Genomic DNA, 14714 nt, shown 5'->3' on the forward strand with positions numbered 1-14714 from the left:
TCTCCACTCTTCCAGCAGCATGGCTGTTTGTGCATGTCCCTCTTCTTCCATCTATAAAGACAGGCATACATCAATGCTTCAGTTTTACAATGCTTCAGTATGTGAGTCGTCATCTCCAGGAAGCTGGGAAATGATGATATGCACGTCATCCATAACAAGATTAGAGAATATATTGCCATGTTGGTGCATAATACAAGTATATGCTGAAGTTTCATCAATTAGGATACTATAATGAGGCTAGAACTGCTCTCATGTTTACACAAAGACATGCCAAATCCTTTACCAAATTGCCTATATTGAATATGTCCTATTACACAACACCCTATTTCAGTCCCATGAACTCATAGAAACTTTGGCTCCTTCGGCTCCTGAGATTCCCAGCCATACAATTGCCTTCCTGCCTCTTTCCTCCCTGCCTATACGTCTTTGTTTTGCTCACAAAGCAGAGTTCAGTGGATTTCCTGTGCCCCCTCACAGGCCATTACCCTTAAAGCAACATAGTTTGGCTGCAGTGAGGATCTATCTCAAAACCGAAGAAAGCAGTAGGAAGAACGATTGCAGTCAGCCAAAACTGTCTCCAAAAAATGGGTCTTGGGGCTCACATATACTCGGCTCACCAGGAAAAGGTGGAAGGAAGCATGTAGACCGTTACCTCTGAGCTTATAAACTCTGACGTAGTTACTAATCTCCTTCAGCTCTTCCTCACCCTCCCTGATCTGCTCCACCATTCTGCGGTTGCTTCTTTACTCCTCCTGCCAGCAGGCTGCAGCTCACCCCTTCCATCTTCATCTCTCCTTGTCCCAGGCACTCTCCCAAGCAGCTCCTTTAACGCACACTCCTCTAACCCACTCACCCCCGAATCTTCTCTGATATCCCCTGCAAAACCCAGGCTCCTGCTTCTCTTTTACTTTCTCGTTTATTCCCTTCTCATTGATTGCCTACTTGCCAGAAGACCAGGTCCTCAGCCCCTCCTGACCCTTCCTGCCCTGCCTGTGAGTCTCAAGAGCTTTTGGAAACGTGAAGCTTGGGACAAAGGGCAGTGTCAGGGCTGTGCCTGCACCAGGACGTTGCTTTCCTGATAGGCATGTGTGCGTATTTTGCACATGGTCATACATTTTAAGGCAGGGAGTTTTTTTCTGTGACACAGGGGATCTGCACCAGGCACCATACAGCAACAGCATCACCAATGAAACTGCTTCCATTCCTAGGTAGGTGAAATCTCCTTCCCCGGGGAGCGAGTGGCAGGTGGGAAGGGAGCAGGGTCTGGCAAGGAGAAATGAGTGGGTTGGAGATGGTGGAGAGCTGCTGGGTACACGGGACTGAAAGTCCCCGTAGCTTTGATCAGTGCTGCTGCCAGATTCGGTAATTGCACGGTTAAGATCATCCCAAAAACAAATCCCAAAAATGCCAGTCTTTATATCACTGTGGGTTTTGTTCTGTAAAAAACAGAAATATTGTGGATTTCCATGGGTTTAGTTTTGGGGTGGGGGGGGGTGGGGGTCTCTCCATCTGCTTGGGAGATGTTTAGATTTCACATGTTATGAACAGTAAAATGACAACAGAATCCCACAGGTTTCTGTTTTAATCTCTGGAAGATGGTGTCCTCTCTCAAAACAGAGGGAAAAGATTAAACTTGGTGATACCTAAATTGATTTAGATTATATATAATTGTGGAAAAATTGTGTGTAATTTTTAGTCTTTTGAATTTTTCATTAAATTTTAATTTGTCCAAGAAAACAATGCCTCAGTAAGATTTCCTGAAACAATGTAACCTGTAATTGTAACGCAAGGCTAGCAAATATCCAGAATAATATTTGGGTAGGGAAAAGCAGAACTCCAGGGGAAGAGAGCATACAAAACGGTCTTCGTGTTCTGTGACTTTTGTTATGTCCTGCTAACAATTTATAACGTACAAAGTAGAAAACTTACTTTCCCTTCCAAGTTAACTGCCTCATTTCTAACCTATTACAGGGTGTGTATAATAATTCAGTGAGCTGTTAGTTTTCTTAAAAGGAGAGATTCCTCTTTTCTTTGTGTTAAAAACCATATGCATTCATATAATGGGAAAGCAGTTAGACCATTTAGGAATCATCCACTGGATGGAAAAAAGTAGACAATACTTTCCTAACATGGAAGCAGTATTTTAAGAGATTAACTTTAAATAATTTGGATAAGTTTTTAAACCCTAATGTCATAGTGCTGTAAATACTGTGACATGTAATTTTCATCTCTCATACCACGCACATGTGTTAGCAACGCAAGTATGGAAGTGCTTATAAAAATAAAAACTCTGATCAGGGGAACCCTCTTTGGTATTTTTCACTTGATATGTGTAGGGCAGTTTAGATTACGCTCAATACATAATTCAGAGTGCAAATTCCAGTCTGCACCTTACTGGAAAGTACTAGAGAGCTTTGAAAGCCTTTCAAATGTTTTCCCCAGATCGCTGAGTAACTTCTATGTTGTTTACCAATTTTATACCGGTTGAGCACACATACAAGTTCTTAATCTACAGTGCGTCCTGTTTCTGGCCCCTGGGTTTACCAAAGAAGTCCCTGTATTTGGTGGTCCTTGCCCCATCGTGCCTTATAGCTGAGACTGCGATGATGTTTAGTTCACTGGAATACAGCAATTTTGTGGATACCTTTTGCCCAAAGCTGGTTTTAGAGTTTGGAATGAAGTTTTTGGATAAAGAAACAAGCCTGATTTTCCTTTGTTCCAGTTCTGATTTCCAGTCTGCTGGACTATGGCTGCACTTCTGCAAGCTGCAACATAACATGCCACAAAGATGCCAGGTGTGAAGTTTGGGGTGGGACAACAGGCTGCTACTGCTCCCAAGGATATACAGGAGATGGCATAAGATTCTGTTACGGTAAACAGATTTTACCTATACGCATTTCTGTTATGTGCTTGCTTGAAAAACTTACTCAAGAGCCCATTAACTCGGGGATTAAACTTTGTGTCACAACACCTTACACTAATGTGTTCTCAAAGCCAAAAACTTCAGCAGTTTCTGAGAAATTCTACAACTTACTCTCAGGCTAGTATTTTAATGTAGCATACCGTGCATCTCGGATGAGTATGACCTGTTTTCCAGCTTTCCTTTTCCATGAGAGATGCTGATGTATCTTCTCTGATTTACCGTCAGCAATTTCCCTTGTGACTCAGGACTTCCGAAGCTTGGAGTTGGCATGACTGCTGCTTTACAGCCCTCACATCTCATCCACACACATGTAGTGCTAGGCTGCTCTTCCCAGCAGCTGATCATGATCAAATAATACAGCTCCTGGGCTACTCTAGAAGACTGAGGAGGAGGGGTACTCCACAGAGACATGCCCGTGTGAGGCCAATGCTAATTTTTCCACTACAGCTGCTTGCAAGGGAAATATGCCAGAAATTCTACAGAGGGGTCTGCCTCTGGATACCTTTATCTTCCATCCAAAGAAAAGGGTATTTTCCTTGCCTTCATTTTTGACTTGTCCTCCACTATGAATAGCTCTAGTACTTATTTCCACCATTAGATAAAGCAATGCCCAGAAGCAGGCAGGCTGAAATTCATATGAATCTTGTCAGTTTTTCAGTGTCCTGAGAAGTAGTTATGAATATTAACCATCTGTTTGGTCAGTTCTTGTGTTTTATGCAACTTGGGAAATTTAGAAGTAACAGAGGCACTTCAGTTTGGTATGAGCACAGGTAAGCGGCCCACCTTTAGTTTGGATTTTTATAGCTCATTTGCCATGGTGTACTTGGAGGTGTGCTTGTTTTAGGAAAATTTAGAATGTGAAGACCTTTTTCCTGAGGAAGCTGCCTACCCTTCTATAAGCTGGGAATGCTTAGAGAGAAATATAGCTGGCTAAAATAATAAACAATAAGGAATCACAAAAATCATAGAATAATTTAGTTCAGAAGAGACCTCTGGACATCACTGATCCAGCTCCCCACTCAGAGAAAGTCCTACTTAGACAAGGTTGCTCAGGGCCTTGTCCAGCCAAGTTTTGAGTTTCTCCAAGGATGAAGACTGCACACCTCTCTGGGCCCCTGTTCCAGTGTCTGACCACCATAATTTTGAAAACTTTTTTCTGATATCTAGTTGAGGTTTCTCTTGTTGCAGCTTGTAACTTTTGCCTCTCATGTGCACTTACCACTGTACATTTCTAATAATAGTTTAGTTTCATCTCCTTTATAAACCCCCGTGACCCCCCATTAGGTAGCTGTAGACAACAGTATGATTTCCCCTTTGCCTTCTCTTCTTAAGCCTGAACAAACAATGTTCTCTCAGCCTTTTCTTTGCATGGTGTGTCATGTAGTCACTAAACATATTTCTTGAATTTAATGCTAACCTTGCCCTAAATATAGGTCAATCATTATTTGTCTATTGAGCTGGTCAAAAGAAAATAAGAAGAAATGACCTTCACTGCACTAGTATTGTATTTGCACTAATTCAATTTTACTACCATGAGTAAGCTGGTTGATTTGAAAGTTAAGTGCACATTACGTTTGCAGAGTCAAGGGCCTGCGCTTGTGAATAATGCAGAGAAAGAAGAAAACCAAGTCAATTTTTAGCAATACTACCTGGAACAAATGAAACCGCCACTTACTTATCTACCATGATCAGGTATCCACTATATAGTCTGTACTTTTCTAGAAAGTTATGATTATGAATCATCAATTAAATTTTTGGTAAAGATACCTGTTGTTCCTCACTGACATTACTGATGTTCTTAAATCCATCCATTATATATGTATCCATTATGGCGTCATTAAATCCATTTGTTTGAGGATGGATTTTTCTTACCTTCCATGTTCTTTTTTCTCATACAGTATCTTTTTCTTACTTTCTCTTTTGCCTGTATTTTCTTAGGGAAATCTAAATTCGAAAGGCATAAAAACATTTATTGATCATTTAAAGAACATTCAATACGGTGAAATATACATTCACAAATCTTGTGAATCAATTAATTGTTTATTAAGAATTATACTAAGTGTTTGGAAACTCAGTCTTTAAAATAAAATTTCCAATGTCAGTCCAAACAAACCAGCTACTAGATGTATTTGTGGTGCTTTGCAGTTAAGTGGCAATGGTTTGAAGCAAGCCTCGTGTCAGGAGACCAATGTTTTCTCTGGTAAAATACCTCAACGACCACCAAAGTCACTCACCCTCCAGCTAAGCAGCAAAGCTTGTATCAGAACTATGTGGCTGTTGCCCCTGAAAGAGAGACAACGTTTCTCTAGGGCAGCATGTTACAGGGTGCATTATTAATATTGTGTAGTAGTCCTCTAATAGCATAAACAAGTAACCTGAATTTTAATTGGGTAGGCTCTAGAAAGGATTAGAAATATAGGCTAAACCCCATCATAAATAGTTTAAAGCTACCAAAATGTAAAGCAAAGCCTCAGTTGTTTAATGATGTATTAGACCTTGCTCTTCTGTGTGGTGAAAGTGGCAGGTGTATCTGCTGTTCTGGAGATGGCTACCCATTTTTCTTCAGTTAATAATCAAGCTTTTACAATGATAGTCCAGTCACCTTCAAAGGAGATCATCAATTATGTGCTAATACAGGCATTTTCTAAAAAGTATATATCGTACGTTGTGTTTACATATTTGCCCTTTTAGTTATTTATCCAGGTTGTGAGAGTCGTAATTACTGTCAACAACATTAGTAATTTCACATAGCGTAGAACCAACTTCTTCATTGTGCTTATCCTGGTAGACTATTAAACCAGAACAGTTATTGTTTTGAGGGTTTATTCTGGAACAAGCAATTCAAATTCTTTCTCCTTATAAAAATGTTGAACAACAAAAAATGCCAGTTTTCAGGTTAGTCCTCTTAAGCTTGTATAGCCGGAAAACTGTCCCCTTTTATTTATAGGTACATTCTAGTTGTTTTTAAAAGGTTTACGTTTGTTTCTCTACTTTCACTTGCTTGTAACACCTCTTAAATACTTGTAAAAGTTATTTCTTTGCTAGCTCTGTCTTTTCAATGTGATACACTTAGACATTTTCCCTTGAGTTTACTGTGCTGCAAAAGGCAATAATGCCCTGTTACATTTATTTCCTAGCGCCATTATTGATGAATCATGAATCACTGATGTCAGCATACCTTAGGAATGGGGTTTGTTAGTTTTTACTTTCCTCCCTTTGCCAGCTGGCTAAGTGACTGCAGAGAGCTCAAGATTATTGGATTTGCTGTGTATAGATAAAGACATATAGATATGAATTTAATTTCCTGGTGTCAAAGTCATGGCTTTTAAAATAATTATCCTCTTACAATCTTTCCCACAAGATTTCAACCACTTTAAATTAGGTCATGTTTTGGACTTTCCAAAGGCATACTTCGGCCAGTCTAACAAAAAACTAATCCTCTTCATAATCTCATTGTCTTCAGTAAGAATATGTGCAGGAATGCACATAGTCAGGAGAATAAGTGATTGTGGGATCTGGCCTCTTTTATATATTGGAATTATAACTTACATAGCAATAAATTCCTTCTGTACAGTATCTTCCAGAAAGCCATAAATGAGTCACCTTGTCAAGCTTTACACCTCTGAGGTACAAAATACTATCCCATTCTTCTTACTTCTTCTTTTGTATTTATATTCCTTGCTTTATGTAGTATTAGATGAGAGAGAACAGCCTCTGAAAATATAACTATTTGCCTTGTAGGACTCCATTCCTGGGCAGATGTGTATTCTGAATGTAATGCATGAGGCTTTAGCTTCACATTATCATATACCTAATTGAAGTAGCACAGCTAGAGCTCTTGGCATAAAAATAAAAATATATCCAGATAAGACTGATTTATAGTCAAGTGAACTTCCTCTTGTGCAAAAATGCCATGGATTTTTTACAGATAAATAGCATATATTTGCCACTTTTGTAAATCTATTTCTTTATATAAAAAGAGTCAGCCATATAAATTAGATGTTGCTCATAATCTCAGCTTTCTTCCAAAAAAAAATTAAAGGAAACAAAGAAAATTTCAGATCCTTTAGAGAAGACTGTGGTGGAAGTAAAACTTCATAGAAGCCAATATTTTATTTTTAAAACAGGGAAAAATGAGTTGGCATCATTGATGCTTTCCTAAGCAGCTCTGCTGTTTCAATACTGGCTGCTTCTTGATTGCTGACTGCCAATTTGCTGCTTTGCTGGCACACTGCAGGAAATTAAAGTAAACAGTGTGATCACAGTGTTTACTTTAACTTTGTAAAATACGGAAGGAAAATGAAGCAGTGCTGTTTGTTCCAGGAGGGTAGGGAGGCAAGCAGGAAAAGTCTGAACACAATATCCCTCCCAGATATCCCCTCACAATATTCCCTGGTAAATGTCACTTGCAAATTATACTGCAAAATTAATCACTCTTACTTGTAAAATAGTTACAGCTCTTCCAGAAATAGTGAGCAGGGACTTAGGCTATCAGGCAAACTTTGTACTGAAGTAAGGCACTGACTCTTTCTGAAGTGCAGTGTAGGAGGATTTATCATTTTCCAGAGGCAAAAAATACATCAGTGCAAAGTGGTATTTTATATCAAAATACAGAATCCCTGTTAGAACACAAGGCAATTTGTGTAAACTCAGCTGAATCAAATGCAAAGCCTACTCAATATGTGAACATAAATATATTTTCTTGTTTTACTGAGGGTCATACGACCAACTCTCTGGCTTTTGCCAGCTGTAAAAAGGACCTTTCCTGTGAGACATCAGCTCCTTGCTTTAAAGTGATGTCACTGTGTCCCATCATCAACTTTTACTGCAGTCACTGAATTTGTTTTGATTCACTGGTGTCACCATTGCCATTCTGCAGCATCCAACTGGTGTATAGTTTTGAGGGAAATTTTACTTTTCAAATTAACATGACCCTGTAAAACCACTGTGTATAATAATTTCATTCTATCCAGAAGTGTCCTTCAATAGAAAATGATCTAATCCAAATTGCTGATTCACCAGAGGAGAATTTTTTATTTTTTTTTTTTTTCTTACCAGCAGGCATACATCACTGGATGTCACTTCTGTGTTTACCAAATAGTCTGAAATCACTGATACGGAAGATCCAATCCACACACTTCCTAAATTCATTTCACTGCTATCAGTTACCACAAGCTATAAAAAGGCAAATTGCAGCTGCTCTAGCATAGCACAGCAGGAGAAAGATATGCCTTAGCCAAACACAAATAACAGGGCTCAACACAGTGGGTGACAGCTTGGAAAACTTGGGATGCGCTACGCAGGAGGCCAAAGCAGACCACTGATTCTGAGCCCTTTTGACATGCTTCTCATAGCCTCTGGGCTCATCTCTCACTCTTCCTTACCCTTTTTCCTTTCCCCCCCTCCTCCTCTGTCTCCTACTCTCTGCCGCTTTGCCTTGAAATTCTGCTGGATCTTTTACATGGTTTCAGGGTGGAGCATGGTAAAACCAGAGTGTGGGCTGTGTGAAAGGGCAGAAGTCATCTTTGAATACAGAATTCCTACTCCAAGTTTACGTGTCTGGCTTTTTGGTGATCCTAAGAAGGGTTAGCAGGCACCATCCTGTTTGTTGCATATGGAGGTATTATATTTAATTAAGCCCATGCTCTCAGGGTTCCTCTCCAGGGGACAGAAAGTTTTCTTCCCTTCCATGTCTTCATCGGTCATAATATAGCGGAATGTTTTTCACCTTTTCCTGAAGTGCAGAGATCGACCCCTGAGCTGTGCGGTGTTACCCAGCTGAGGTATCTTGATGCCACTCCAAGATCAAACCTGTAGACAGGTCATGGAATTGAAAAGCCTGGACAAATTAGCCAGGAGGATTTGATATTCTGGTGCATGACAGTCCCCTTGCCTGGGAAAGCGTGGGTGTTAAGGTACAGGTTAACATAGCAGGTTCCTGGCCATTTGAGGACCGACAGCTTTATGTACAGCTTTTGCTTTTTCATGTGCAAGATGTTGCACTTTTCTGTGAATTTGGGAAGGGTTTGATGTCTATGATGTGTGTAGACTACTGGGGACTAACCAGCTGTTGCATGGTTGCCTTCCAGTTGCAAAAGACGGAGATATGTTTATGTTCCTGAAAATAGCCATACCCTTGGCTAACATTGTTAGTCGAAACAGTTTTTGTAGAGTTGACTTTACTTTTTATAACTGAAATTGCTTACTGTAACTAGCTACTATTGGATGTATATTTTAGTTGAAGCCTTAAGAGTAGATGGGGAACTTGAAAGGGGAGAGTGTGTTATAACAGTGCCTGGTGATGTATGAGAACATTAGTCAGATGGAAAGCAGTGCAGGATGTTTGAAGTAACAATACGATCCTGCTGAATAAGACACAGTGGAGGCTGTCTTACTCCAATTGTCTTACCTCTGTAAATGGCTGAGTCCATAACATTTTGACGTTTTATGCATTCAAAGTGCCAAATCCAGTTTTCTCACTCATCTGAAAAAATCCCTCCCGGTTTCTCACTTGAATGAGACAGAGAGAAATCTTCAGAGGGTTAGCTCTCCTTCCTACTGCCAGAAAACACTGTTTGCCTGGGCCAGAGATACAGCCCACTATAACCATTTGCAGGATTGACCCTGCCTTTGATAAGCCTTGGACCAAGCCCGTGATAGACTCATTACATTCACAGATTTAAGCCCCCCCCCCCCCCCAAAAAAGCAGCTCTATCTTTTTTTCCATGGCTTTTGTTTACATTTTCTTGAAATGTTACTTTGAGCATGACTAAAATACAGTAATGCATTTTTTGAATGGTCCAGGAAGAAACAAAACTTCCTCTTGTTACATCTTTAATTGTATCCAGTCTCTTTTTTAAGTTAGTCCTGTTTGCATCTAAAAAGACTTTTAAAAATGCGTGTAGATGATGTGGTAGAAAAGAGTTATTTGTCTCTCTCAAAAATGTACCCAAACATTCAAGCTGATCAGCTGCATATGGATGGTTTCTTATATGTTTAATTCAAAATGTGTTTTAACCCTTGCCAAGTAATGCTAATTTCCTTTCTTGAGAAAATACTCTTTTCATCCTGCTTTATGGTACTAAGAATCAATCAACATGTTACATGTTTAGAGGATATGGGAAAATTCGTTTAAGTAGCTTTAAACTTATTATTTCAGAGTCTGCTTATTTTGTGTTTACTAGAGATATGATTCACTTCCTGTATCTCTAGCATCTGAAGCGGTCCCAAAAGGTCCAACAGTAACAATGCATTCTTCTCACTTGCTAGTTTAAAGTAAAAGGGTGGAAGAGATTTCCAGAACAGTTATACTCATACATGTATATTAAATGTACACAATTGTGTACACAGGGACCTATGTAAAGTAGGTATGTGAATAAAAAGTAACCTTTTCCATGAAAAAAATGCAAAGCAACCTCAAAATTGTCAGTTTTACTCATTCTGTGGTTGTATAGTTGAAATTAGCTTTTGCTAAGGAAAGACCGGGATTTATTGGAAAGAAATTGCTTCCATAAATTCCATTTCCTTGAGACATCTTCTGTACCTAGGTTTGCACACGCTAGAGCCTGCCATCAGATTCTGCAGCTGCCCTTGGGGCTATGAAGTTAGTGTTACCCACATAACAAGGAAAGTATCATAAGGCATTACACACATAAGAGACCATGATGTCCTTTCTGCACCACTACATTGATTTACATGTAATATCCCACCAATGTGACACACTCATTTTACTTTTGTCTCTGTTCAATAAGTCATAGAGTTGAAGAGTAGACAAGTGTTCTCTTTAGGATTGTTTTTGCTTTTTTTTGTTTGTTTTCCTCTTCTAGAATAAACTGGCCAGGAGTGGTGAAGTTGTCTGTAACCTCATTTGAAATGTGTAATTTATCTAGGATGATATGCTAGTGCACAATTTTTCTGTGTATGACTGTGAAAAATTGCCAACTGAGCTCTTGGCAGACAGAATATCAAACCCCGCTCAGCCCTGTGTGTATGAAAGACTTTAAGAAGGTAATTGACACTTTGGGCCTCTATTTGCCAAAGAAAGAGATAATGACGTTCTCCAAGAAGATTAGAATCTAACCAAACATTGTGCTCTAAATATAGAGCACAAAGCCAGGTGATGTTTGTGAAAATGCTGCTGAGCTGCAGAAGGAGGAGGAGGGGGCTGAAGGACTGCAATTTTGCACTGTATATTTTTTAGGTACACAGATTTAATTTAGAGATTATGGCTTGAAAATGAAATTTACAGTATGTGTGTTTTTCGGCGATAAGAAATTGATTTTGTGACCTTGGTACACACTAATTGAAATATCTGGCACTGTGTTTTGCTGAGGTTAAAGGAAGCCATATACGCCTGGAACCGCATTCTTCTTTCACCTTGAACTGCGCAGTTAATCACAACCACAATCACTGGCAGGAAGGAAGCTGCTGTTTTGCTGTGGTACAAGGAAGCTGAATAATCTCTGTTCATTGTCTAATGGATAGGTGGTTGTGCGATTACTTCGGGCTAAGTTTAAGAGATTCGCGATAACTTCAAAATGGAGACTTCTGGTGGAATTAACGTTCAGTGAGCACCAGGGGCCGGAGCTTCACCTGCTGCCATGCAGCGGACAGAGCGGGCAGGCAGGTCTGCACGGCAGAGGCGCGGGGGATTCTCCTTTCATCTATCTGCCCACCGCCAGCGCGGCTGCTCATTTAGGGCTGAGACAGCTCTGTCCTGCGCTCTTTGCCGCTGTGCCAGGAGATGATACAGGGAACAGGCTCTCTGGTTGTGCTTTTCCGCATGCTGTTCCAGTGGCGGGGAGGAGAGAGCAGCACATGGGCTGCTCTGCCCTTGGACTGTGCATCCTCCCGCTCGAAAGGCCAGTTGTAGTGTTTAGGAACAGCAGCTATGCCCCAAGGGACTCTGCTGGTGTCTTTTTGATTTAATATGTCTGCTTTATTTAACCGGGTTTCTGTCTTAGCTTAGACTTGTACAACTGTGACAGTCTGAAGTTGTCTATAAACTAGTGTGGCAGGGTGTCCCATTATTTTGCTTATTACTTAATGTTGCACATTTGTTACGTTGGCACAGGATCATGTTTTTCAAAAAGGAAAATGAAAGCTCCTGAAAAGCCTTGACAATAAATGGTTATTTGCTCAAAAACAGCTGAGTCCAATCTTTGTTTATGTTAGTAGGCTTCATGTAATGGTGTGGCAATAAAGAAAAATAGCTCTTCAGGATATGCATTGGCTTTTATGTTTTATTTGTAATGAAAGCTATGCACATAGGCAGCAATCTACATAAGTTACAGTGAGGCAGAACATAAGCATAGATGGTGACTTGCATGTTTATATATTTAATATTTATTTGTGGCAAAGCGTCTGAATCTCAATTTTAAGGAATGTGAAATTAGGCTGAGGTATTGCAGTTTTCATTCCCAGAAACTTACCAAAGGCAGACTAAGAGAAAAGGTGAATTCGTCCTGCACCTACAGGACACCGCTGCTTCTCTCCCGCCCCATCTGCGCAGAGGAGCTGCAGGTCCATTCCCACGACTGTTGCCCTGTCTTCTCATGTTCAGTCCCACGTTGGGAGAGAAGCCAGTGACCCTCACTGCCCTCCTAATGTTGTAATGGCTTTTGGGTATCCCCAAAGTTCAAATGGGCTGAGGGCAGCACAGCCCTGGCTCACAGCTTGCATCAGGAGTGTCATGGGGGGCAGGGAGTTATTGCAGCAGTGATCTCTGCGTCACATGAAAGTCTTCATCACTGATCTCTGTAACATCAGAGGCCCTAAAAAAATGCCAGAGAAGATCTTCAGGATGTTGGCAAGAACTGAAAGAGAAGTTCAGCTAAGCTCTGCAGGCCTAAATAGGAGCTCTGAGCCTTGCATTAGTTCTTTGTGGTGATGGGAATGGAGTAGGTGGAAGTACAGTGGAGTCCTTGCCTTACTTCTTGTCTTGAATAAATCATTTTGGTGGGTAGCATTGATCCTGAGGAAGCTCTGCCTTTTCAAAATCAGCCTGTAAGAAGTTCAGAAGGGAGATCAGTGGAAGCTGGAGGCACTCAGCTGAACAGGTTCAGGCCCTTTGTACCTATCCAAAATATTTCATTATTTAGAGCTATGATAAAGCATGCATCAATTCATAAATATGACCCACTGTGCAATATAAAAATGTCAATATTTCTGTCCCATTGTGTAAGGGATATCTGGTGCATAAGAAAGAATTTCATCTGCTTAACTGCTACAGAGAAAATGGGAAAAGCAAATAGCTTTCAAAAGTATATTGACTTGAAAGGAGAGATGGGGAGAAGTTTCTAAAACTTAACACAGCTTTTCATCTGGGCCAATCAAAATAGAAACTATGCGGGGGAGCAGTCGTAAATGATGCAGAGCTGCGATTTGGCTGCTTTTTTAGGGTTGTCATGAAAATCTTGGTATTTTGATTCCACAAAGCTTTCATCATACTCAGCTCCATGGTTAAAATCTAGGAAATTTTTAGTAAAGCTGTCTTTAGAAAATGAGGTCGCTTCAGGGGTGCATCATACAGCATCAGTGCTCTCACAGGAGAAGCTAGATATTCAGTCCTAGGTGTGTCGGGACACAGTGGTGGGCTACAGAAGTGTTGAGCTCCATTTGTATCATTTTGCACAGGAGGGCTGAGGCTTAGAGGGATGTCAAAAGGAGAGCCTGGGATAATATTTACACAGCTGTGGGCTGCAAAGAAAAGAACTGTTAACTGAACTTTTTGTACATCCTCTTGAATAAACAGGTAGTATGCTAATACCGCCAAATGCTTCTTGTTGGAGGGGAGGGATGTGCTAAAAGGCCTCTGGGCTGTATTCTCTGTTCTCAGAGAAAGCTATTGCAGCTTTTATTAGCTGTAAAGTGCTCTTGAATTATTACTTAAGTTTTGGCCTTAGACTGATGAACAGTCAGAAAACTTTTAACCTGACAACGGCACTTTGCCCTTAAGGAATGCCATGCAGACAGCAGCATTCAAGTTTGAGCTTGATACTCAAACTAGTAAGGGGTCTGTGCTGCAATAGCAGGTCTGGTTTTGAGTGCTGCAACAAAAATCCAAGTGCAGGGCTCTTGCTGCTTTCACTGGCAGCGTGGTAAAAATAGTCTCTTGATAACCTGTTGCCTCTGTTCTTGTTGCAGTAAGCAATGGCGAGAGCACAGGTGAGTATGGTAATGTATTTTATTATAGTTTCCTGCAGAAGGGGTGATGCTGGTGACTTTCCTCCAACAGGGAGGTGACTTGCGATTGACTCTTGCAAGCCACAACGGCTGTAGAACACAAAGCCACAGTTAGGGGTGGATTTTCCAAAGAAATCTATGTTAAGCACTTTTGAACTGTCTGGCTCTATCCTAGGTGCCTAAAGCAGGACTAAGTTGTTTCAAAAGAATAATACCAGTTGTGGGTGCTGAGCAATTGAAAATCTGTCCCTGAAGTGCTTTTTTTTTTTCCTATCATCTGTTGGCAGTTTGGGCTTTTGATTGATTTATTACTTTATTTTTAACTGCAAAGACCCTTTAATTAGGGAGGGGAACTATGTGAATGAGCTGGAGCTGCTGGTGGTAGCAGCTCCTTGCCGTCGGAGATTTGGTAATTAAATAAGTAGATAATATCCTCCTTATTGAGAAGATTTAGAAAATCATAAGGACTTTGCATTATTACAGTGTTTAACATCCGCAAATGGAGGAAAAAAAAAAACATAATGGCAATTTTCATTAGCTGCAATGCATGCGGAGGGCTCTTTTTCTTTCTTTGAACAGCCAAACACTAAACAATTCCTAAATCCCT

At 40.4% G+C, this 14714-nt stretch overlaps 1 protein-coding gene across 3 annotated transcripts in view; it reads left to right on the forward strand.

The window, feature by feature from the left end:
• Positions 1-492: 492 nt before the first annotated feature.
• The window catches only part of ADGRL4 (adhesion G protein-coupled receptor L4), a 76992-nt gene continuing 62770 nt past the window's right edge, over positions 493-14714 (forward strand). Inside the window, exons 1-3 of one of the 3 annotated variants that reach the window (XM_030033590.2) lie at positions 493-992; positions 1148-1208; positions 2723-2872. In XM_030033590.2, the coding sequence (XP_029889450.1) occupies positions 1187-1208; positions 2723-2872 (172 nt within the window). In that variant the 5' untranslated portion in view covers positions 493-992; positions 1148-1186. The remainder of the gene's footprint in view (positions 993-1147; positions 1209-2722; positions 2873-14714) is intronic. The other 2 variants (XM_030033592.2, XM_030033589.2) reach the window with 2 other exon arrangements.

Source organism: Aquila chrysaetos, chromosome 12 (genome assembly GCF_900496995.4).
Source record: "Aquila chrysaetos chrysaetos chromosome 12, bAquChr1.4, whole genome shotgun sequence".
NCBI lineage: Eukaryota > Metazoa > Chordata > Aves > Accipitriformes > Accipitridae > Aquila > Aquila chrysaetos.